This window comes from Aspergillus undulatus (assembly GCF_047715775.1).
Source record: "Aspergillus undulatus strain CBS 261.88 unplaced genomic scaffold BDV17scaffold_15, whole genome shotgun sequence".
In the NCBI taxonomy this organism is placed as follows: Eukaryota; Fungi; Ascomycota; class Eurotiomycetes; order Eurotiales; family Aspergillaceae; genus Aspergillus; species Aspergillus undulatus.
This window is the reverse complement of record NW_027396619.1, coordinates 387,177-410,484: the sequence shown is the minus strand read 5'-3', so window position 1 is coordinate 410,484 and position 23,308 is coordinate 387,177. Positions and strand designations below refer to the sequence as shown.

At 51.2% G+C, this 23,308-nt stretch overlaps 10 protein-coding genes and 2 non-coding genes across 12 annotated transcripts; 5 read left to right on the top strand and 7 right to left on the bottom strand.

Annotated features, from left to right (window-relative positions):
- Positions 1-645: 645 nt before the first annotated feature.
- On the top strand, positions 646-749 carry BDV17DRAFT_t66. Its single transcript has one exon. It is a non-coding gene; the product is annotated as a tRNA-Val (tRNA).
- A 562-nt stretch (positions 750-1,311) lies between these two features.
- Positions 1,312-1,415, bottom strand: BDV17DRAFT_t62. Its single transcript has one exon. It is a non-coding gene; the product is annotated as a tRNA-Val (tRNA).
- A 477-nt stretch (positions 1,416-1,892) lies between these two features.
- On the bottom strand, positions 1,893-3,056 carry BDV17DRAFT_289968 (uncharacterized protein; the record flags this gene model as incomplete). The annotated part of the gene is made up of 1 exon (XM_073761793.1): positions 1,893-3,056. The coding sequence occupies one exon, from the start codon at positions 3,054-3,056 to the stop codon at positions 1,893-1,895; it is 1,164 nt and encodes a 387-aa protein (XP_073617191.1).
- A 1,433-nt stretch (positions 3,057-4,489) lies between these two features.
- BDV17DRAFT_45881 (SDR family oxidoreductase) lies at positions 4,490-5,722 on the top strand. The gene is made up of 3 exons (XM_073764548.1): positions 4,490-4,703; positions 4,771-5,151; positions 5,212-5,722. Exons 1-3 carry the CDS (start codon positions 4,569-4,571, stop codon positions 5,545-5,547), a joined length of 852 nt encoding a protein of 283 aa, XP_073617190.1. The 5' UTR covers positions 4,490-4,568; the 3' UTR covers positions 5,548-5,722.
- Positions 5,723-5,734: 12 nt separating this feature from the next.
- BDV17DRAFT_280890 (uncharacterized protein) lies at positions 5,735-7,763 on the bottom strand (the record flags this gene model as incomplete). Its single annotated transcript, XM_073759951.1, has 9 exons — positions 5,735-5,877; positions 5,918-6,226; positions 6,260-6,450; positions 6,535-6,619; positions 6,656-6,878; positions 6,929-7,027; positions 7,180-7,235; positions 7,297-7,500; positions 7,688-7,763. The coding sequence occupies 9 exons, from the start codon at positions 7,761-7,763 to the stop codon at positions 5,735-5,737; spliced, it is 1,386 nt and encodes a 461-aa protein (XP_073617189.1).
- Positions 7,764-8,273: 510 nt separating this feature from the next.
- BDV17DRAFT_289964 (uncharacterized protein) lies at positions 8,274-9,610 on the top strand (the record flags this gene model as incomplete). The annotated part of the gene is made up of 2 exons (XM_073761792.1): positions 8,274-8,568; positions 8,640-9,610. 2 exons carry the CDS (start codon positions 8,274-8,276, stop codon positions 9,608-9,610), a joined length of 1,266 nt encoding a protein of 421 aa, XP_073617188.1.
- A 1,464-nt stretch (positions 9,611-11,074) lies between these two features.
- Positions 11,075-11,704, bottom strand: BDV17DRAFT_289962 (uncharacterized protein; the record flags this gene model as incomplete). The annotated part of the gene is made up of 1 exon (XM_073761791.1): positions 11,075-11,704. One exon carries the CDS (start codon positions 11,702-11,704, stop codon positions 11,075-11,077), a length of 630 nt encoding a protein of 209 aa, XP_073617187.1.
- Positions 11,705-12,435: 731 nt separating this feature from the next.
- BDV17DRAFT_289961 (uncharacterized protein) lies at positions 12,436-13,160 on the bottom strand (the record flags this gene model as incomplete). Its single annotated transcript, XM_073761790.1, has 2 exons — positions 12,436-12,671; positions 12,728-13,160. 2 exons carry the CDS (start codon positions 13,158-13,160, stop codon positions 12,436-12,438), a joined length of 669 nt encoding a protein of 222 aa, XP_073617186.1.
- Positions 13,161-14,657: 1,497 nt separating this feature from the next.
- Positions 14,658-16,864, bottom strand: BDV17DRAFT_259446 (uncharacterized protein). The gene is made up of 5 exons (XM_073757440.1): positions 15,957-16,864; positions 15,791-15,895; positions 15,522-15,740; positions 15,294-15,436; positions 14,658-15,216 (listed from the first exon to the last, which is right to left on the bottom strand). The coding sequence occupies exons 1-5, from the start codon at positions 16,152-16,154 to the stop codon at positions 14,670-14,672; spliced, it is 1,212 nt and encodes a 403-aa protein (XP_073617185.1). The 5' UTR covers positions 16,155-16,864; the 3' UTR covers positions 14,658-14,669.
- Positions 16,865-17,284: 420 nt separating this feature from the next.
- BDV17DRAFT_45808 (putative GABA permease) lies at positions 17,285-19,259 on the top strand. The gene is made up of 6 exons (XM_073764547.1): positions 17,285-17,540; positions 17,595-17,665; positions 17,726-17,839; positions 17,891-17,973; positions 18,036-18,413; positions 18,463-19,259. Exons 1-6 carry the CDS (start codon positions 17,379-17,381, stop codon positions 19,251-19,253), a joined length of 1,599 nt encoding a protein of 532 aa, XP_073617184.1. The 5' UTR covers positions 17,285-17,378; the 3' UTR covers positions 19,254-19,259.
- A 373-nt stretch (positions 19,260-19,632) lies between these two features.
- On the top strand, positions 19,633-21,206 carry BDV17DRAFT_289957 (uncharacterized protein; the record flags this gene model as incomplete). Its single annotated transcript, XM_073761789.1, has 4 exons — positions 19,633-19,756; positions 19,835-20,004; positions 20,572-20,714; positions 20,768-21,206. 4 exons carry the CDS (start codon positions 19,633-19,635, stop codon positions 21,204-21,206), a joined length of 876 nt encoding a protein of 291 aa, XP_073617183.1.
- Positions 21,207-21,569: 363 nt separating this feature from the next.
- Positions 21,570-23,105, bottom strand: BDV17DRAFT_259442 (uncharacterized protein). Its single transcript, XM_073757439.1, has 6 exons — positions 22,909-23,105; positions 22,815-22,857; positions 22,585-22,756; positions 22,395-22,531; positions 22,281-22,335; positions 21,570-22,206 (listed from the first exon to the last, which is right to left on the bottom strand). The coding sequence occupies exons 1-6, from the start codon at positions 23,044-23,046 to the stop codon at positions 21,582-21,584; spliced, it is 1,170 nt and encodes a 389-aa protein (XP_073617182.1). The 5' UTR covers positions 23,047-23,105; the 3' UTR covers positions 21,570-21,581.
- Positions 23,106-23,308: the final 203 nt, after the last annotated feature.

Here is a 23,308-nt window from a genome sequence, read left to right as displayed (position 1 = left end):
TAATGTTTGTCGTTCACAATATGCTGGTTTCACCTTAGCCATGTCCGAAAATATATATCCCATCTCAGCCCGCGACTTTCCGAGAATATAGATATAGCTTAAACTTCCCTGTATATATTTACGACCACGATCTACATCAAAGGAGTTGCCTCAACAAGCAGAGCATTTGGTGCTTGATCTGGATAGCTTGTCTTTCGATGTACATATGGTTGTGGGGTTTCTTGGCGCGTTTTGTGACAGAATCCCAGGTTGACTTTGGAAGTTCACATCGCAGAAGAGGTACAGAGATAGCCGATGTCTGATTCTAGCACATTCCTAGAGTGTTCAAAATATATATAAGATAATCAGATCCGAATGTCGCATATTTAATCGCACCATAGGCAATAGTCGTGAGCTTTTGAGGTTCGTAGTTCTACTTTCTTGACCGAGGGAAGGCGTTTCTGGTACACGTGCCTGGGGGTTCAGGGTCAATGACTACAGACTCCAGAGTTACTGGACACACGCGCTGCAGTGTAACGCCAACCAAAAAATGGATATTTCCATCCGAGGTTTATCACCAACCGGACTCGAAAACCGGGGACTTACCCACTTTTGACAGATATCTAACCTCTTAGAGCAAAATAAGAAAACGTATACAACAATTCAAGGCGCGTGGTCTAATGGTTATGACGCTTCGTTCACATCACGTGACAAACATCACGGATGCCTGAGCCCCGTAGAGGTTCCCGGTTCGATCCCGGGCGTGCCTATGTTTTTTTCTCCCTTGCCCTACCATGAAGGTAGAACGTGCCTATGCTTTGTTTTTGGCTGCATGAAGCCAAAGTTAAGACAGGTTGGATGAAGCCGCCAGGTCAGTCCGGACGCGGTTTGCGCTAAGTTCCCGCAATGCTGTCCATGGGTCGTGGTCGGGCCGCCGGCCTAATTAACACAAGCTACTACAGAGTACATATGCTCAGCAAAAGCTTCGATGGGACAGGGACTAACGGTAGAAAATGATGAAACACTGCAGTATCAGACAAGCTTAATCACTAAATTTAGTATTATGGCGTACGGAGCACAGAAGTTGGTTTCTGAAGCAGGTATCTTAATCTGAGAAGGAGAAACTCAACCCGGCCGTTCGGCGTCAGGAACGCTGAGTCTCGAAGACATCAAAAAGCTATACAGTCTGCTAGGGCAGCGTACTCCAAACCAAGAGTTACAGCAATTTTTCCTGCTGCGACTATTCCGGCTTGACCACCCCCGCAGCTGCTTCATGCTGTGTTCAATGACGAGATAGTAAAAATTAGCCCAAAGGCAGCAAAGATAAAAACATAGTCACGCCCGGGATCGAACCGGGAACCTCTACGGGGCTCAGGCATCCGTGATGTTTGTCACGTGATGTGAACGAAGCGTCATAACCATTAGACCACGCGACTTTGGTACAAAAAATAGTAGATGCTTTTGACATTATGTCCCACTATAAAGGCCAGCTGTAGCTTCGGTTCATCAAATCCAGTGGGCCTGGGTTAGGGCTAGCTGGACATGTCCGTAAGGATTGGCAAGTCGGTCTTATCTAATTCCGTACATATCATTATAATCGCACTAGTACTCCATGAGAACTTTGTCAGGGGTGCATTTCTGATTTTCCGGAGCAGCTATGAGTCCTCATTCAGGTAATGTGGGCTTTCAGTGTAAGAGACCAAACCCCCGGTGAACAGTTGAAGGCTATGTATTGATCCAATGAACAGGAAGGTGAAGGAAAAATAGATAAGCAATACTTTGCAGTTAGAACCAAGCATGGTAAGTAGGATGGAGCACATTAGGGAAAACCACACTCCAGATTCAGCACACAGACAATCATCAGACCGGCTAGCCGAATGCAAATTGATTGTGAATGATATCCATTCGGCACTTCACCTTGATGTAAAAGCGTACCTGAAAGTAAGGCCACAGGTGGTTAACTGGTCGGCGAGTTGATAGGAAGCGTCGATACAGCTTTCATTGAATTGGAACTCATCCTCAATGGTCAGAGTCTTGAAATGACGAAGATGTTCTCTACGCTGACCTTCGGAAATGCACTCTGCTAAAGACCGTAGCAGCTGTAGGCCAGTGTGCCAGTCGTTGGCGATGGCAATATTCAGTGGCTCAAGACTGCGTGGAAGTCTGTAGAGAAATTCCTGACCGGTCGTCGTTTTGTTCCAGAGGAGAAGGTTCGGGAGGTCAAGAATGGTCAGTTGCCGGAAGTTTGAGGCATCGAAGATGGAAATTTCAGGCCCCTGGGGGACAAAAGGTTTGATGCTAAGCTCACGAAGAGAGCCCTGGTGTTCGTTGATTGCTGTATGAATCTCGCAAAATGGCGTCTCTTCAAAGTAAGAAGGTTGGTATCCCACGTGAAGAACCTCAAGACGCCGGATTTCGGAAATCATGGCTGCAACGTTCTCTGTGCTAAGCGCCGAGACGAAGAGAGACCACTTCCGGATAGTGGACGATGCCATCAACATAGGATCAGGATCGTATGTAATGTCTGGTGGACCAGATAAATTGAGCGTTTGGAGCCCAGGGACGCTCATCAATTGACGGATAAATCCTGGGTAACTGGCAGTATGCAAGCCCGTAATATGGAGACTTTTCACACCATTGAAAAGATGATGTTTCAAGTAAGGCCAACCTTTCAACCCTATCATGACCAACAGCTCGGAGAACATCAGTTCGAATCTGCTATGTCGAGTGAGGCGGGAGGAGCTGGTGATCGATAAGCGAGTGTGCTGAGGTCGAGCCGAATCCGTGTTGGACACAAATCGAAACGCTCCCAGTCTAGGAACGTTGATCAAAAGAGTAAAGAGGTTCAAGACAGCCTCGCGCACTTGATTGAAGTCCGAGATCCAGAGGCCAGGAGTTGGCATTCTCCTGGCGATGAAAATTTGTAGGACCAATGTAGAAACCCAGCCACTCGTAGCAACGCCGTCGGCATAGGCTGTAGCAGGGCTCTTCTTCGGGGTGCATTTCGGCGTTTCTTTTGTACATAAACGTGCCGGATCTCTCAGCCTCCCTCGACGCCTGCGCGGCTGAAGAGACATCCTGAGCTGAGGGTATTGGAAGCGCTCCTACTGGGAAATTGCCAGGCATATGTTTAGGTTCGGAGAACAGGATGCCCTTAACGCCGTGGCGGAGATCTGGGCGCTCATGTAACGTGCGCAATAGCAGGCGGAGATGTTTAGTTTCGCATACTGACCTTTTTCACCTGGCGGTCTAATAACTGAACATGTTGCCATACCGTTATGATTCTGTGAGACAGATGCAAGGGGGTGCCAAAGAAAGTGGTGAGCTAGGGCATGGGTCCTTCGTAAGTGGGGGAATCCTGCGAGCCAGCAATCTCTATTGTAGATTCGAGGAGAAGATCTTGCCAAGAAAGTCCTGCGCTCTAGAGGCGCAGAGACGAGCTACAGGTGGGCCTGTTGTCTGCACTTGTTCCTGCGTCAGCCCAAGACTAAGCCGAATCCGTAGAAATCTGTGCTAGAAATGATTACGGATTCGGCTTAGTCCTACTGGGGTTCTATAATTTGGTCATCGTACTAGTAGATACATTTAGCTGAGCAGCTCTATACTCAGAAAGATCGATTGAACTGCCTGCAGCAAAAGGTGTAAGCCATAATCCACCCGTAATGACATGTCAGCGAAATCTTTCAAATTGTCCCCCCTGAAAAAGCAGAAGCGTTACACAAATCTTCAATCTGTGCTCAGAGCTTGTGGTGGGTGAGGTTGGATGGCCCAAGCCCGATAATCTTACGATTAGGGCCATGTAGTTCATGGCTATACGATACCTAGCCTTGTCATGAGTTCCTGGTGCATGGTTGTACTCATCCTCTCATAACTGGTTGCAGAAAATGCATTCGCCTGAACCCCCACAACCAGCGGTTGTTCGTGATCCCAGAGGTAGACCTCTTCCCTCTCCGTTCGACTTTGTTGCCCTTACTCATATGCGTCTCACAGACTCGGCAGATGATGGGTCTATTCTTTTGCTGCCAGACCCTTCTCGATCGATGACCGGTGGTATGACTCCGGGGGGGGGGGATACAACCGGTACTGGACAGCAACTATCCGATGCCAAACAATGGGGCAGGCCAGTGTGTCTACTTTTCTCAGTATCTATATTGTGGTCATGGCCTATGGCGCCAATCACTTTCCCCAACGTGCCGGTTCCTTCTTGCGAATGTTTGTGGTGAACGCACTTGCATTGGGAGCAACCCCAGTGTGGCATCGCTCTGGTGCTTGAACTTGCTGGTGGCTCGCGCCCTTGAAAATGAGCAAAGCGAGAGCGAAGAGAGATGGGGGTCCTAAGCAGATACACGCAGGCTAAAAGCAATGCAGCGCTCTATAATAGGAGATAATGAGATAGAGCATGGAGATTTGGCCTCGAACGGGTTAAGATAGGCGTAGATATAGTTATATTTTATCGAACCGGAGTAACTCCGCGCTGTTTCATCGGAGAACAAAGCCGAGCAGGACAAGAATGCGGGGCACACCATCACTCCTCCTCCGTCCATCCTGCATCCCCCAAACACCACCAACACAACCTACAGCCCGCCAAAATGGTCCTCTCCCAACCCCCAAACCAACATGTCATGAAGGCATTCGACCTCACCGGTAAAGTCGCCGCCGTCACCGGCGGAGCGCGTGGTATCGGCCTGGAAGTATCGCGGGCCTTAGCTGAGGCCGGAGCCAACGTACACCTATTATTCAATTCTGAATCTTCGCTTTATCTGGACTTCTCAGCTGATCCATACCATCCAGGTTGCAATAGTCTACAACTCCTCCGCCAGCGCAATCGAAACCGCCGCCGAGATAGCGAAGGCCAATAATGTCACCGTGCGTGCGTACAAAGCGAACGTCACAAACCAGGCTGAAATCACATCTACAATCGAACAAATCGCGAGGGATTTCGGGAAGCTCGATGTTCTTGTTGTCAACTCAGGCATCACGACGAACATCCCCGCGGAAGAGTACAGTGTAGAAGAGTGGCGCAAAATCATGGACGTCAATCTTGACGGCGCGTTCTGGTCTGCCCAGGCTGCTGCCAAGATCTTTCAAAAGCAGGAGAATACCAAGGGGAATGTCATTTTCACGGCGAGCGTTAGTGCGCGCTTGGTTAATGTTCCTCAGAAGCAGGCTGCTGTGGGTCTTCCTTCTATTTCTTACTGCACTGGCTGATGGCGACGCTGACTACCTACCCAGTACAACGCGTCCAAAGCGGCCGTGGTCCAGCTGGCCAAGTGTCTCTCCGTGGAGTGGGTGGACTTTGCGCGCGTGAATTGTATCTCGCCTGGGTTTATCGCGACTGAGATACTGGATATTCACCCGTCTGAGTGGAAGGAGAAGTGGTTTGATATGATTCCGGCCAAGAGGATGGCGGAGACGTATGAACTCAAGGGGGTATGTATGCTATACTTAAGCTTGTGTGAGGAAGGCGAAGCTAATAGGTTGAAGGCGTATGTATTTGCTGCCTCGGACGCATCGAGCTACATGACAGGGGCTGATATTGTCATTGATGGCGGGTATACTCTTCCATAGGTAGTTAATACTACTTCGAACGGATCACCTACATGTGTCCTTGTGAGAGTCTCATCAAACCTCTTACCGAGCCTCATGATACCCCCCGTAGATCCACCCCAAACCCAATACTCGCCTCCTCCTCGAGATAATCCGTAAAGTCCACTACTTCGCCCCGTACCTCCTTTGCAGTAACATCCCCACTCGTTCATCCGTTCCCAAAGTACGCGAACCGATCCCTTTGAGAATTATGATACGTATACTCAAAGTCCTCCCACCTGAAATCGCGCCGAATATAATTCACATACGCACCGCTACCAGGCCAAACCGCCACGATCCGCTCGCCCTTGACTTGGTTGTTGTACCGCGGGCTACACCCTTCGTCCAGCACGGTGGTAGGGAGGGCGAAAAGATTCGCAGCAGGCGCGGAAGTCGAGTATTGCAGACTTTGAGGGCGTGACTGCTCGGATACGCTGCGAGGAGACGTTTCGTAGGATCCTGGGGACGTATGTTACTTGGGTCTCAATCGTATGAGGGACTGTGCCTGCGAAGCCGGAGCCTGAGTTTGGACCGCCGAGAAAGAAAAGGCTGGAATACTCTGCTGCCAGCATGCCCAGGTATGTATCAGAAAGCCCGGGGTCACTGCCGGCATGCCATGAGTCCTGGAGGTTGCGGCCTTGTCCGTTGATGATGGGGAAGCCTGGGGTGTCCGTGGCGTCTGCCCCTGTCGCACATATCACGGCGTCAACGGGGCTATGCTTTTCTATTTGCTGCCCTGGTCCCTGTCTCGGTAAATTGCTCAATCGGTGTCCGTATATACTCGACGTCATCCTTTGCCATAACCTCAAAGTACCCCGGACCGGGCGTAAGTCGACGACAATTAGGCGCGAAGTCGGGCAGGACGAGCGCGAGTAACTCATCCTTCTTATCACCGAGTCTTAGACCCATTGACTTTTCGAATTCCTCTCGTGCAACAGTATTGATCGCACTACCCTTATCTATAATCACAAAACGCGTCCAGATATGGTTTCCAGCCCCTTTCTGTACAAGTAGTAGTCGGCGCGGTCACTCTCCCAGGTCTTCTTCAAGTCCTCTGCGATGGGAACGTCGCGGCTGAGGGTTTCCTTACCCAGTGTATCGGTTACCCATGTCGGATTCCGCGTATAATGGTCGACATGGGAAGCGACCTTCTGCAGCTCTGGGAGAATCTGTAGGCCTGACGCGCCATTCTCAATCAGCGTGACCTTTTTGCCCGTCGGGTCGAACGTCTTATCCCATGATCCGGTAGGGATGACATTTCCCTTGAAGTCGTTTATCCCTGCTATATCTGGCAGTCCTGATGAGAAACTCCGCTTCATCCGTGATCGTCTCGCTGATGCCGGTGGCGGATCGGTCTGTTGACTGTGACGATCCACTTTGCAGACTCTTCTGACCACTTCGCGGACAAAATCTCACGGTTCAGTTGGATGTAATCCCACACGGAGTATTTTGTTGTGACATCCTTTCAGTAGGCCATGATATCGGCGCCGAGCGAGTAGTTTTCGGTCCACGCTTTGTCGGGTGAGAAGGTGGATTGATTGACCTACGCAAATAATATTAGTATATTATGCCGTGTCTTCTTGTAGTTTCAAACAATGGAGATCTTATACATACATGGGAAGGCACGCCACAGCGTACACCGGGGTACATGTTCGAATGCCATGTGCCGTCTCATGTACACGCTTCTTAGCATACTGTTCGTCCAGGTCCCGAGGAGCAATCGCCGTCAACATACAATATCTGAATGCCGCTCGTAAACCGCCAACGTAAGGCCAGGAACTTTGACTGGAAGGAGAACACCAGCTGTGATTCCCGTGATTCCAGCGTCAACCACGATGGCCTTCATTAGGCGGCGCTCGTTCACCGGGTGGTCTTCGAGAATAAAAAGAGGGTCGATCGTACGAGGGGAACTTTTGGACTTGTCTTCCTCCCCGTCTAGTTGTTGTATCCCGATGTCAGGGAGCTTCCTCTCAAAGCTGGCGTATGCGTCATTGGCTTTGTCTTGAAGAGTTGGGGACGGTGTTCCCAGGATTTTGTTGGTTGCTGCTGGTGGCATGGCGTCGGTGGTTTGGTTTGCGGGGGCGTTGAGACAACCGGATCTGCGACAGTATCCATTTAAAACGTAAGTCAACAGGAGCTCGGCGCCAGGTTCCTAATGTATCCCAGCCATAGAGCGTTTTGGCGTTCAGCGCCTGCATCGTAAATTGTCTTGGCTGCAGGGACTTTTTCTCAGTTGGGTGGTTGGATGAATGTGATAGGTACGTTCCTTGTAGCACCTAAGTTAAGGGAGATGAGAACCGTCAGCTAATTGGCAAACAGGGAAAAAAAAATACGGCAAGAGCCGTGGGGCAGGAGAGAAGAGGCCAGGCCCAGGGAAAGACAGCGGTAGGGGAGAGTAGTCCTGGTCAGTCATGAATACTTGGTCAGGGGATTGGAAGGGAAGGAGCACTGGGGCGGCCTTGGAACCTACACCAGGTTAGGATGTAATAAGAATCCTACTTGTAATTTTTTACATGCCACCATCCATCGGACTCACGCAATAGGCCTGGAACTATGCGCTGGATGAGGACGAGTACTATTAGGGCTGTCTCGGTGACCTGGAAAGCGCGGCCGAAAGCTTAAATATCTCCCTGGCATGACGAGGCAGGCCTGCCCTTCTCAAATGATTCACCTGCCTTGACCTCTGAAATGCGAACCCCCCAGCGAGAATGGGAAACAGAACCAGCTCCCTAAGACCAGTCCGATCCCAACGGAAGATTAGATTTATTCCCGATCCCAGCGGACAACGATGCTGCTGTGTTCTCTGCGGGACAGAAATCGTAATCTGCGGCGGGATCACCGAAAGGTTCCTTTCACGCGGGACAGAGCATTGGAAGGACCGCAAGACTAGTTGGTTTGGGAAGAGTGTCACCGCCGCCGCAGGCGAGGTCGAGCAGACTGGTTTCGACGATGGGGCTGATTACCAGTCCTACATAAGGCCTTGGTCGGTGCTTGTCCGAGCGAGTATGTCCCTGGCAATCAACGACTTATGACTTCGCTTCCTTGTCACATGCTCATATGTTGCCCCTTGTTAGTCATTGAGAACCCCGAGACGTGGCAACTCTCAATGTCGGGAATCGGTTGTTCCACGGCTACGGATTGCGTGGTGCCCACCAATTCCAACAAGGCATACATCAAGCCCGCCGGGAGAAGGTCGAACCCGTGGTATACTCGCTTTCGGTGGGTGGATTTCGATCTAATCGAGCTACAGGGAGGCTGGATATACAGGAGTAAAAGAGCAAAAAAGTGGCGGACGCTGCCACAGGGATATATTCTTCACGTTGACTGCTGGCTCCTTGTTGACCGCGTGATCGGGCTCAGCGTTGTGAAGCAGAACTTGCGCACCTTCGTCGAAGCTACTCGTATCTTCTGGCTAGAGAATCCCGGAACGTGGAGTCGTGAATTAGTCCACTGGAACTCTAGGGGATGCAGCGATGGATGGCAGGTGGGGAGATTCAAAATTAATGAAGGCGCCAACTGCTGTGCCACTTGCTGGCATAACGTGCACACACAAAGAAGTCCGCTTCGGTGTTCTGGAGTTCAGGAGATCATCGATCGAGCTTCGCGGCCTAAACACCATCAGAGCTCCCGAGGATCACTGTCGCCATTTGCAAAGGTCGACATCCCAGTGGAACTGGCCATCATGATCGTGGATAACGTATACTTCAGCGCCCCGACCTCGCGACAAACCGCAAGAGATACTTACAACATGCTCCGTGCGTTCAAGTGGGAACTCCCCGGCGCATACTGGAAGTCCCGGGTGAATACAGGCTTGATTTGGGAACTGAGAGACATAAAGCCCGACGCTGACATCGACTGGGGCGCGCTTGTCATGATGCTGGAAGAGCGACTACTGACTGAAGCTTGGTACTGCAGTAGTGGGCTGAAGCTTAGAGCGCAGCTTTTGGATAACTTGGCAGTTATTGAGGGCTTGTTTCTGAATATGTTAGAGCCAAAACATGAGGGGAACAAATGGGTGAAGGGAGGTCTGACGTTTCCCGGATAAAGCGTTTCTGGTCAAGATCAACCCACGGCTTGTGGTATCAACAGTAGCTAGTTAGCGGAACGCATATTTATCGGTCAGCAAACAGCCAAGATGGCTTTGATAGTACAAAATGTAGTTGTGGGCAAATATCTCAGCCGCACGCTCATGACTCGTCACGACTGGCCCAATCCACGAGCCTATTTCGGACTCTTCATTTCCGATACTCCATTTCTCGCTAACGCCCAAGCCTGACAGGCTCTTTGATTTGCAGAAGAATGAATGGGCTAAGAAAGTACAGTCAAGCCCCATCCTGTCAGTGGAGTTGGTTCTTTATTCAGATGTTCGGGTCAAAATGCGCTGTATATCAGCTTAATAAAGCTGAATTCCCATTGACTTTCTTTTCAATCCAAATTCAAGACGAGTGCTTGCCAGCATGGGCTTCAGCATCCTGTCGCTGGCAGGAACACTTCTGCTCGCTTTCACGCTCTACAAACTATTATCCTTCGCGAGGCTATACATCCACGCCCGCCGCACCGGATACCCCATCTTCGTCTCACCAGTCCTCTCAAAGAGCGTCCCGTGGCTGATTCTCGGTCCTGCATTCCAGCGTCAATTCCAGAAATACCTCCCCGCTTGCTGCAAAATGGCACAAGCTACTGCCATGGTTTTGATTCTCATGGCATCACGGTACACTTTCCCTAGCCCTGCACTGAGCGTAAGTCCCCGTTGCTTGTCGCTTTCAGTCCTGATGTCGATTCCTGGAATATCCATATCCGCAACTTTTCGTACAGTGGGGTCCATCGATTCTTCGGTGCCGCCGCCATCACCCAGAGCCCTCAGAATCTCGAAGAACCCCTCTGTGGATCCTCTCTGGGCTTTTGCTTTCAGCTGCCGAGCTCGCACTTCCCCGGTCGTGTCTTCGGACCGGAGCCGATGCAGTATATTGCTGCTGGCCCTTATGTCGCCGATATTTGAGACTCAGCTTCGAGAGGATGCATAGGGAGGTCCCCGCACCGAAGGGCCGAGTTGGATAATGTCTAGGTCTGTAGTGAGCCAGTTCATGGCGATGTCGTTAACCTGCCCTTGGCCATCTGGACCCCAAGTCCTTTGAGAAGACATTTGGTTAATTGAGGTTGTTTTCGAAGTAGTGTATGGTATGCTGATCTATGAAGACGCCGGTAAGATTTATAGTATACACCATGCGAAGCCTTTCGTCCGCAGTATTGATGTTAGAAGCTGGACAATGCCCGTAGCCTCAATCCCTTGTAAAGACTAACACGGGTACTGATTCCAGGTAGCAAGCCTGAAAGCGCCGCCTTAAAGAAAGGAGCTTTGATGTTTGATAGGTCCTGTTTAGCGAGAATGGTGAGACTTACTACTCCTGGTTAGATGACTTTATTCTCACGAGCTTCATCTATTCGCAGACGAAGGGAAAGCCCAGATCGCACGGTCTCTGGTAGGTCACGTTCGAGGAACTAAAGAGATTCAGAGCGGGAAATGGCCGTTTCCAATCGACACGCCGAGGGCTAACTGCATTGCATCAGCATGCTCCATCATCAAACCATTCAGGATACGCGGGTCATTCACATCCCAAACACCCCAGGTACACGCAGGGATCCTCCCAGAATCATCATTCTTCTCACGCATGAGATTCTCAACAAGAGTCGGGATGACATGCCTACTCCTGGTCATAACAGCACTCGTTAGCAAAGTCTGCAAGTCCCGAATACAGAGGTCCATATCGAGAGCGGGCTCGGTAATCCAGTTCTTCCCCTTTGTGATCTCCTGTTTCAACATCGTCGCGAGCACTCCTCTTCGCAGGTTTCCCGGGCTATGCTTGGTTGCGCTATCGTACGCGAGGGCGTACGAAGGCCCCCACACGACATTGAAGACTTCCTGCGCGATTCCCATATGTCTTTCGGAAATAGCGCTTATAAAGGCTACCCTCAAAGCATTGTGGTTGATTCTATTGTGTTCGCTGTCGAGTGTTATGTCCCCTATATTAGCGTCCTTTAGACGTTCGCCGGTCTCGGCGTCAAATAGGTCAGATTGCGTCGCGAAGATAGGAGCAATAAGTTGGCAGCTGGCGATGTATCCGCCCCATGCTCCATCCATGTATATCCTGCATATATGGTTATGGCGGTCATCGGAAGCAAGGATTTTGGGGAGGAGGGGCTTCGAGTGCTTGCGGATCAAAAAGGGCTCTTTTGACTTTGCCCTCGAGGGTCTCAGGGAGCTGCATTGTTTTCTCGAAGGTGCGTACCCAAGATGGGGGGTGCTGGCTTGTAATCTGTATAGGGATAGCTGAAGAGCGAATGGAACGGCCGAAAATGATGTAGAATCTCTGCTAACCTTCTACTCGGATTGCAAGTTCCTTTTATGCCCCATGATTGAAGTAAGACAAAGGAACATCTTGGACGTCTTATGCACTGTCTCGTTCGTAATGAAACGTCTTTTCATATTTTCAATGGAGAAAACGAGGTTGAAACAGGGTAGAGTTAATAAAACGACTTGTAGTCCGACCAGGGTCTGGATGCAGGTCCACACTGAACATACACAAGTTGAGAGTTAGAGATACTGACTTTATGCTTCATAATTTTACTCAGCGCTTCCAGTGGGATGAATATGTGTCTTCTAGCAAAGTTTCCAATCTGTTTCTATTAACCGTTGGTCACTAAAGCTTCCGTTAACCGTGGAGGGAGTGTATCACAGGAGGCCGCCATGCTGAATCGATTGTCCACGCCCTCCAGGATGATCTCGCCTGTGCTTCATTAACAGCGAGAACCACGCGTCTATCTGGAGGTAACCAGCTGCCTGCAACAGCTCATTCAAGAACGTTTCCTTGTCTAGTGCTTCCAAATCAATAGCATGATTTTCGCGGATATGTGATCACCGAAGTCTACAAGATTCCGGTCTGCCCAGTCGCTGACATCTCGAAATAGTGCCGCGAAGTATTTCGACTGGTAGCAGAGGATATCCCTGGGTACGTGGAAGTCCGTTCTGCCGGTCCTGACGAGTATTGTCTCCACTGAGTCTCGTTCCCCAATGTCTTGAAGCCGATGGAACAGTGCATCGCGTATGGCTGCTGGCATTTTCGCGTCTAGGAATTGGAAGGTTTCCTCCCTGGATGAGGCGTACTCAACTCTTGATCTGTTAAACAGTCACAGACAGCCCTTGCTGGGTGCTCGCGGCAATAGAGAGGCACCTCCGCCAGACATTTCAGGTACGCGGGCATCAAAAGCTCCGTGACGCTCTTCTTCTGCCCTCTCAGAGCTATCACAAGGGGACTCGCCAGTACCTCCAGCCTCTGATTCCCGGAAGCCCGCGGCGCCAACCTGTGCCTTAATTGACCGTCCGTGTCCGTAACGAGCTCCACCTTCTCCGGGATGATTATGGACTTATCGAGAAGTTTGGCAATTGTGGATGACAGAATGTCTAGGTGATTGTAGCGGATCGCAATCCGTAAGCCGGTTTCGAGAGTAGAAATCTCGGTTTCCTCCTGAAGCAAGCGTCTGGTGGCGCTCACATGGCCGAACAAGATGGCCTTTCGCCAAAATGACTGCAAGGCCATTTTGCGGGCTGTGCCAGGTGGAAAGACATATCTTTCGTCAAAACAGGCTCCGTAGTTTAGATCTAGGACGCGGTCCTATAGGTCTATGACTATGAGCTGTTCCCCCAGCTCCAAGACTTTCGAGAACAGGGCTGTGACTTTACGTTTGAATTTATAGTCTTTGGTAAATTCGCCGTCTAATAAAGACCTCAGATATCGGAGCTGGTGACCTGCTCGTCTTCGGGTTTCATATTTGTTCTCTGGGATAGCTGGGCTTGTTTGAAAAGCTCCGGAGCCATCAGATGGTAGCTGTCTTCGTACCCGCCGTCAACGATTTTATCGACGATATCGATGATTAAGTCGTCAGCCAAAGGTGAGTTGCGGATTTGAAAGATCAGGCCCCCAAGGGGTTTGGCATCCGGGATGGCATCCTGGATCTTGGCTCCGAGGGACTTGGGGTCCTCGAGAGAGAGTGCTGTGAGCCCCTCGAAAACATCTTCGACCAGGTCCGATCTCGCATACTCCGAGTCGGAGTGCTCGGAGTCTGAAATATCGGCCCCGGCTTTCATTTCCTATGATAGAGAACGTACGTCGATAGATGGATTCTCGTGTTAGTTTGGAAACGGATAGAAGGTCTCAATGCACCGAACGTTGCCTGCCAGAGCCTGCCTCCCACACCATTACATATGTTCATTGAGAGCTAATAAATCTTTCATAAACAGATATACTTATTCACACAAAGAATCTTGTGAAGAGAACCATTTGAAGGACTCTCAGCCATCCACTTCGATCCAAAATCCACTCCGTTCATGGTCAAATAGGCGGCCACGATCCTTTGAACAATAGCTCCTGTTCCTCGGTAGCCACGCCCTCACTTCATGGCTGTGCCTTTGTATCTTCAAAGGCCCCAATATAGGCCACAGGATGTCTGAAAGGAACAAAGCATTGTACAGAGATCCCATCTCTGGCATCCTTGACTCGTCGACCCGCCGAGGTAATTGGAACTTTCTGCCTCAGGCGTGAAATGCGCATCACACCCGAGACTAAAAGTGCAGTGTAATTCGCCACCTCGCCTTAGATTCACTATTCATAGTCTAGCTCAGCTTTTGCTTTTTCTTCTCGTCAGCGGAAAGATTTGTTGCGCGAGTCATTGGTTTTGGCGGTAACATTGGGATATGCTTCTGCGGTTACGTCCTCCGACCTGCTCTTAGAACTGTAGTGCTCCCCAGCTATCTCTCTACCGAGTGTCTTTTGTGCTTGATCTTTATATATAGTGGATCAGCTCACTCGGGATGCCCGTGTGCCGAGACGAGAAACCTGTTGTCGTAGGTGGTGGGAGTTATTATGTATTTTATCCCCCACATACGCCGTGAAACGATTCTCCGCAGTGATGACAACCAAATATTCTCTGCGCATGGCGACAGGAAATCACCCTGTCTTTTTGCAAAAGAAGTAATCAGCTATTATAATACTATTGTCATTCTGATCCCGTTGGTTGTACATGCGTCGTCAATAACACTACGCTCTCCGTCAATAAACCTCCCTCTCCCCCGCCTTCCCCCGCTCATCAAGCTCAATAGCTTCATCCTCAACACTCCATTGCACAGACCTCAGAATCTTTAAACCCCCAGGTTGGGCACTACTCGCCCCTGTACCCGAACCTGCCGCAACCCCGTCCTCAGGATTCCCAACAAGCCTCGCCCTATCCCTATCCTCCACGCCTGCCCCTCTGTGAAGAAACCCATGCCCGTGCCCGAGTGAATGTCCATGGTTATGTACATGCACAAACCCGTGGCCAAAACTATAACTCCTACTCTTACTCCCACTCGACCCGCTTGACTCGCCGCTTTTCCCCAGCGACTTCGCAGACTTCGCACTTCCATCCGTATACGAGATCCCGTCTTTATCCTCGTACACGGCGATGATGAATTTCAGCGACGACGTGATTTGGCAGACTATGCTGAGCGATAGGTAGACTTCTGTTGCCGTTGTTGCGTAGGCGCCGACTAGGGTTGGGGTTGGGGAGTGGAGTTGTGAGTGTAGGTAATGGAGGCGGAGGGCAGAGAGGGGGATTAGCCTACAATTATAGAAAGGAATATGTTAGCTGGGTTGTGAGCTGGAATGGCGAGAAAGGGTAGAGGTGAAAGGGCGTACACGATTCGACAGCCTAGGGCGAGGAAGACCATGACCTTCTTGCTGAAGGGAATTCGCACGTTGTGGATGGCCCATCCTGTATATGCGACGAGGAGGGCTTCCGTTACGACATCAAGTGCTGTGATGGTTTGCCAGCGGGGGAACTATAGCGTTTTCCAAAGTCAGGTATAAGTTGAATCTTGAAATCGTGACCGTGACTGGACTGGGCTCTGGGGTTGGGGCTCATACCAGACCATTGCATTGAGAAGTGACATCGTACCACGGTTCACTGCTACATCGGATCGAGACAAGGAATATGGATACAAGGGTCCAGGTTATGGTTGTTGACAGGACAGTTTGGATGACCCATCGCTTGAGTTGGGAGAAGAGCGCGCCGTAGAACAAAGAGGTCGATATCTTCGACAGACCTAATGCCATGATGGAGAGGATGTCGGCAGCGTATCCGGCCTTGAAAAACTTCAGTCAAAGGCGCGTAGCCGCTGAAAGGTGTACCTCACCTTGTACATTCGACTTTCACTACCTGCCGAACGTGGTCCTGCTCGCGTTCCCCAACCATCATGAACCTGTCCCAGTACTACCGACGCTTGAGTAAATGCTACAATCTATCCCATATTAGCCACACATCGTCACCTTAAGTGAAGTCATAGAGTATGGGTAACGCACCACAAGCCCAGCAAACACATAATCATCCACCTGCACGATGCGCTTCCGATACAGCGTAAACACCCTCGCCGAGACAGACGCCAAGGACAGAACCAGGTAGAAGGAGGTAAGAACGACGATGAGCCCGCTATGGTCATCCTCGTTGTCCGCGGTGAGCGGGGCCCTCACGCCAGCGGGGAGCGTGTTGGGTTTCGACATGTAGCTGAGCTAGGCAGGACAGCTCAAAGCTTGTAAGGATTTAATAAGCCGAGCAGGATGCGCACCCAGGTACCTCGCTAGCTCTAGCGAGACCAAGAGACTAAATGACTAACTGGGAACCGTGCAGGTTTTAATGGATGTCGCTGACCCAAACAAGATTAGAAGGGAAAGAATAAGACATCCGTGCTCTGCTATTTTTCCCTTTGTTGCGATGCGCGTTCATGCCGGCAGTGGGCAGATTAGGCAGAGAGGGAAGGACAGAACTAGTCGGCTTGGACGGCTGTGCTGCGACAAGCGCATCTGAAATTGAGCCGGATCGCGGTCTGCATTATTCTGCGGGGGGCGCGATTGAGCAGCGTAGACTTTCGCGCCAATAATGTCTCATCTGCGTCGCTCAAGGGGGACAGACGAGAGCACGAGCTGAATGTCGACACTCGTGAAAGGGCCGTGGGTTGCACGCGCATTCCAGCCCCGCTGATACCGGTGTACTTGCCGACAAGCAATGCGCACGAGGAGCGGCGAGTAAGCTGGCGAGCCTGGCGAGGACGTGGATGAGGTTGTACAGATGCAAGGGTGTACTCGGAAATCGGTGCAGCAGAAGCTGAGGCCACGTTTGCCATCCCTTTTTGGCGGTTAGAGATGGAGATGGAGGACGTGCTTCGTTCCGACGGTTGAGATCGTAACCCTAATTGTGGAATCGCGGACACTCAGACTCGTGGACTCGATGTTAAGCCTACTTCAGCCCTGTTGACACTGAACAGCAGTTCCGTTATCTCTGAGTTAATAATCGCTTGACAGCAACATGCCAGCAGGCCCGCTAATGCATCTAGGACGTAGCTGTGCAACGAAGCCTGCTTGGCAGTGACTAAAACCTGCGGGCATCCAATACAAAGGACAAACTTCTCGCCAATCTGCACTAATTCAATGATCTTCCACGCCAGTGAAGCCTGTCTTTGCATTCGTGCATGTAATTCTCGTCCTGCAACAAAGAACCAGGTTTGTACTGCGGAGCATTACCAGCAAATTACTCACATAATTCACTGCCTCGACCCCTTGCGTCCCCGATCAAATCTCACCTCGCAATTCCATCTCTCCCTTCCAAACGCGAGACCAATTACTTCTTGACTCACCTTCCCCTCCCTATCCATTTCAGTCGTCATCCACTCAATTCGGCTCATGATCGTTCGGTCGTCGTAAACACCCGACCATCAGACGCGTACGAGCATGCAGATCAACACCAACAGCAAGCCCGCGCGGCTGGGAACGATGGACGTCGAGGTTCATTCTTCGCCTAGTCCCGATGGCTCGCAGGGCCAGCAGCCGTTGACGGGGACGGTTCTCGACGATAACGACATGCATCGGATGGGGAAAGTTCAGGAGCTGAAGGTGTGTTTTTTGACGTGATAGTGCCGGCCGATTCCAACCCTCACAGTTGAATAGCGAAATTTGCGACCTGTTGCCGCATTGAGCTTTGCTTCGGTCTTGCAGGCGACTTGGGAGTTTGTTTTGATGTGCGTATTAGCTCTACGGATTTGGTGGACCTACGTCGGGCTAACAGTCGGCGTCGATAGATCGAACACGGAGGGGTTGGAGAATGGAGGGCTGGCGGGTATGTGCTGGTCGATGATATGGACTTTTATCGGGTTCGGCTTTATTATCGCCTCGCTGTCTGAGATGGCTTCGATGTATGTTCAACGCCTATGCAGTGGAGACCATCGCTGTACTGACGCGCCTAGGGCACCGACATCTGGCGGACAATACCACTGGGTCTCAGAGTTCTCATCGCCGCGATACCAGAAGTTCCTGAGCTATGTCACAGGTTGATCTCCCTATCCCTCCGCCTCGAACCACTCAAGATAACGATATCTATCTTACCTCCAGGTTGGATGTCAGTACTAGCATGGCAGGCCGGCTCAGCATCCGGCTCTTTCCTGACAGGAACAATAATCCAAGGCCTAATCACAATCCGCAACCCAGACTACAACCCCGAGAATTGGCACGGCACGCTCTTCGTCTTCGCGATGATCCTCGTGATATACGTCTTCAACGTCTACGCCGCCGATGCAATGCCCGTCCTGAACAACCTCCTCATGATCTTCCATGTCTTGTCATGGACCATTATCCTCATCATCCTATGGGCGATGGCGCCCCATCGAACAGCAAAATCCGTCTTCACAGAGTGGTCGAACCAGGGTGGCTGGTCGAGTATGGGTGTCAGTGTTATGATCGGGCAGATATCAGCTATCTACGGCTCTTTGAGTATGTCCTCCAAGCCCCATGCTCCAGCTGGCCAATACTAAGAAAGCAGGCTCCGACGCAACAGCCCACATGTCCGAAGAAGTCAGCAACGCTGGCCGAAACGTCCCGCTTGCAATCGCCTGGGGCTACTTCACAAACGGCATTATGGCGATTGTCCTATTGATAGCCTACCTCTTCTCCATCCCCTCCGTCGAAGACGCCCTGTCCGACGAAACAGGCTTCCCCTTCCTCTACGTCTTCCGCAACGCCGTCTCCACAGCGGGCGTCAACGGCCTCACATCAATAATCCTCATCCCCGTAATCTTCAGCAACATCTTCTTCAACGCCTCCACGTCCCGACAGACATTCGCCTTCGCGCGAGACAAAGGCCTCCCCTTTGCAAGCTGGATCGCGCGCGTCGACCCCCACCGGCGCATCCCCGTTAACGCGATCGCGCTCAGTTGTATTATCTCCTGCCTACTGAGTCTAATCAATATCGGCTCTTCGACCGCCTTCCACGCGATCATCTCGCTCAACGTCGCGGCGCTAATGTACACCTACATCATCTCCATCTCGTGCGTAATCTACCGCAAGCTTAAACACCCGAGTACTCTCCCGCCGCGGCGCTGGGATATGGGGTCTTGGGGGCTCCCTGTTAATATCATCGGCTTAGTGTACTGCTGCTTTGCGCTCTTTTGGAGCCTTTGGCCTGGAACGAGGCATGTTACGGCGGATAACTTTAACTGGAGTGTTGTGATCTTCGGGGGCGTTTTTGTTATTAGTTTGGTTATGTATGTTTGGAAGGGGAGGAGGGAGTACACGGGGCCGGTTGTTATTGTTAATCGGATGAGGGATGAATAAGTAGGCTATGGTCTACCTAGGTAGGATATTGAGGATCTGGTTTTTTGTGCCCGTCCGGCTAGATTCTTCAAGGCAAGAGGCACGGCACGCGGGTATGGCTCCAGATCTCATACCTATCAACCCCATGCATAAATATATACGCCAAAGCTCCGCGTTCCGAATCGAATGGAACGACGGCTGAGTGAACTTGGTATTAAACATTTATCTCGAAAACAATAGAAGGTATACATTGAGGAACAAGGACTAGGCACCATGCGCCCCAGAGGGATGCTGCCTAGTGATTTAGGCGTATACTAACGTACATAACCCTAACTAAGTACAAATCGACGCATTGGCAACTGTCACAAGCACCCACGGCTAAATAAATATAGAACGCACAATGTTGTCGGAAAGCCCTTTTCTGTTGTTGAATACCCTCGCCCTACACTTGCAAGTTCCGCTACTCGTCAACAGGACAAGAGAGCGCACCACACTCACCCTCCTCATTCTCAAGCCCAGCAGCCGTAAGTCCCGCCGCCGACGCACCCCCCAAAGCACAACCACCGGCATCTCCGTCTAACAAACTCCACTCCCACAGCAAGTCCCAATAAGACACCTAGTGCCGACGGGACAATCAGCATTCGCAACACAAGTCGGCTGGAAACCAACAATTATATTCGCCGCGGCGCAAATACCAAACGGCGACCCGGCGCACGGGTACCGCACGAAGTTCCCGCATGTCCCGCCGCCTGAGGCGCTCTCTGTCAGGCAAGTAAGAAGGGAACGGATTTGGGAGAGTGGTTGTTCTAGATGAAGCCCACAAGGTATGTTCTCCTCGATAACTTCCACCCCCTAAAAACGAAACTCCTCTAACAAGTGATCTCAAGTACATGACCGCACCTCCCGAAGCAACAGTCTTCACAGAGACAATCCTCTTAGCCGTGCGTCTCCAGCGACACCTTGGAGTCCGGATTATCGTCTCCATGTAGGAACCGACGATATCGACAACACTGCTGAACCTCTACTCAGTGACGATCGTGCATATTTTTATCTCGCCGGAGTGATCGAAGGTCCTTGGGGGTCATTTGGCTGCTGCTGCGGAAGGAATTAGTGTCTTTGGAGGAAAGACTCTCGCCGCGAGTGGTGAGCCGGAACGGACTACGCTGGCCTAGGGAACTACTACACCACGTACAAGTACATCGCCACCAAAGCGAATGCCAACGACATCTACTGGTCCGCCGTCGCAGCGAAGAAGGCCTTCCCCCACGACTTATCCAAAGAGTGGGCGTCGATCGGACACTCCCAGGGTGGGGGCGCGTCATGAAAACTATTTGAACAGGAAGAGGTACAGAGACAGGAAAGCGGATACTTGGGCGGCGTCGCGGTTGCACCAAACACACACATTTACGACGCTATCATCCAAGGTCTCAATATGACGCTAGACCTCTCGGGCGAAGAACTCCAGGACTATGGCTCCGCAACGTACCTGCCCTCGCTATACTTTGCTCTCCGGGCTGTCTATCCCGACTACACAGCACCTTTCCTTCTGACCTCGCCAAGAGAGGGATTGAACTCGGTAAACGCGCGCAGCTCTGTGCGGCTGCTTTACCCGCCGTCGTGCACGACCTGAACTCATCGCAGCTCATCTCGACCCATAACCTAACCGCCCTATCGACAATCAAGGAATTCCAAGACCTGAAGACCCCCGCGCAAGGAGCTCAGACGACCCATCTGCTCCTTGTGATCGTCGGCGCAAATGATGCAACTGTATTCCCGGGAATCACGAGACGAGCGTACAAGTGGTGCTGCGAGGCTGGGAATGCGTTGTATCTGAGTGTCTACCCTGAGCTTGAACATTCGGCTCCGTTTGGGTCCTCTGCGCCGGAGTGGCTGGGTTCCATTAGTGGGCTGTTCTCTGGCCGTGGGCGTGGGTTGGGTAATTGTAGCATGGAAACTGGGCGTCCGTTGATGTAGCGAATGTGAAGAAGCCTGAGGAACGAGGTAGTTGGCGGTTGGCACTGGGGGGAGAACGGGTATGCACAAAAGGATACGTATGCACTATTATATACTTGTCGAGTTCAGCACGTAGTGAGGTTTAGTGAAGTGTATAGTCCAAACATTATATATCATCAGGCAGGCGACAGCATATCTCAGACCGCGGGATTAAGGGAAGAGTCTTTCCTGATGCCAGAATACATAGATGTCTGTTCTGCGAAAACGGAGCGTTAAGTATGTGCCGGCCTCCTTTTGAGAATTAGTATGTACAGAGTCATTAATTAAAGTAAATATCGCACCTGCAAGAGAAAAGCCACTATATTGGAGCCCAATCCCACAGTATGTTAAGCCCACTCAATACTGCGGTCTTGCCGATGTACTACTCGCCCTCTCCTGACTAACCTCCATCGCAACATTAACATCAGTCGTGACCCTAATCCCCATACTATCCATATTCTCCTGATCCGGATGCTTTACGTCGCGCGAAGACGAAATAATTGCCTCCTGACTTTCATCCGAGCTCCCTGTCCTCTTATGCTTTTTCCAGCCTAGCCCCGTGTCCATCTCATAAGGCTCCCTCTCATGTGTCGAAATAAGCGTATTAAAGTGACCCCCGTTTTTAGACGAAAATACCCTACCCCGCGACTTATTCCCCGTCGTGTGCGTGAGCGTATTCGTGTTTGAGCGACTGTACTCGTTGCTGGAGCCGTATGTCTTGAACCATCTGAAGCGCGCGAATAGAGGCTTTATTCCGGGCGCGCACACGATTAACACGGAGACGAAGCACTCGCGCGATGCCCAGCCTAGTGCTGTCGCGAAGGTTTTTATGTCTGTGACGGAGTAGTAGGCGCGAAGGATGGCGCAGATCATGACGAAGATGCCGGAGCAGAAGAGGGCGATGAGGATGACCTTCTGGGAGAATGGGATTCGGGCGGCGAGGACGAGCGGGATCGGGACGCACATTACTGCTAGGTCGGTTCTAGGTTGGGTTAGCCATGGGTTGAGGGTATGATGTAGGTTGGGTGAGGTTTCAAGGATCGGCTGGGTGCGTACATGATGCTGAGAACCTCGATGACGATGTAATTGAGTGGACGGATGGTGCAGTTATCTAGAGGGGCGAATTAGTCTATGTGTTCGAGGTATGCGCAATTGTATTGTAGCACCTACCCCCCGCATAGGGCTTGACCTGCCAATTCTTCTCAATCGGGTGGCACATGGTAAGGTCAAAAATGAGTGAGACGGTGAACGTGCAGATGCAGAACGTTCCGACGCCCAGGGACAAACGATGCTGCCAGAGGCCCGACCTACGCGGATTAGCATGTACTTTTCGCAATTCAAGGAGATATGTGTGCCGTACGTAATTCGTGTGCATAGGATGACAAGGACGCCCTTGAATGCCCAAACTGCGAGGATATATGCGATCCATGCGACGAAGGCGTGAACAGAGCCGAGCTTGTACGAGTGCAATTCGCTGTCGGGGACTTGTAGTGCGGACTCCTCGTTGAGACCGATGTTGGAGCTATAAACGGCTGGTCATGGGGTCAACTTTTTTGAGCTGACAGACTCAATCAATTTATGCAGACATACCTGTGCAAAGATGAAGTGTGACGGTCATTACCGTCCAGAATACCTGCTTCGGGTCAGCCACCACTCGAAAATGAAACGAGGCCGAAGCACTCACCAAGCCCAGTATCAAAAACAAATCGTCCCAGTACATGCCTCTCTTATCGACAACCCATCGCGTATAAATCCGAACACCAGCGATGAAGATTCCAATGGCCCACTCCGCGTAGAGCTCGGCCGTTAGATTGTAGCCCATGCTCGCAGACCTGGACAGTGCTGTCTGTCCTGGACGTCAAATGGACGGGAAAGAAGGACACAGGGGTGGACCGCCAAAGTGACTGACGAGACTTTTATAGAAAATGCAAGAGCGGATCCAGGGGTATGGAACCTTGGGAAAGCAACCTCAAGGTTCTGCAGCTTAGTACTTTGGGGAAGGTGGCAACGAGACTGGTTCATTGAGCCTGTGGCACAGCAGTGAGGCACTATTCTGCACGCGCGGCAGGAATAATTGGAGCTGT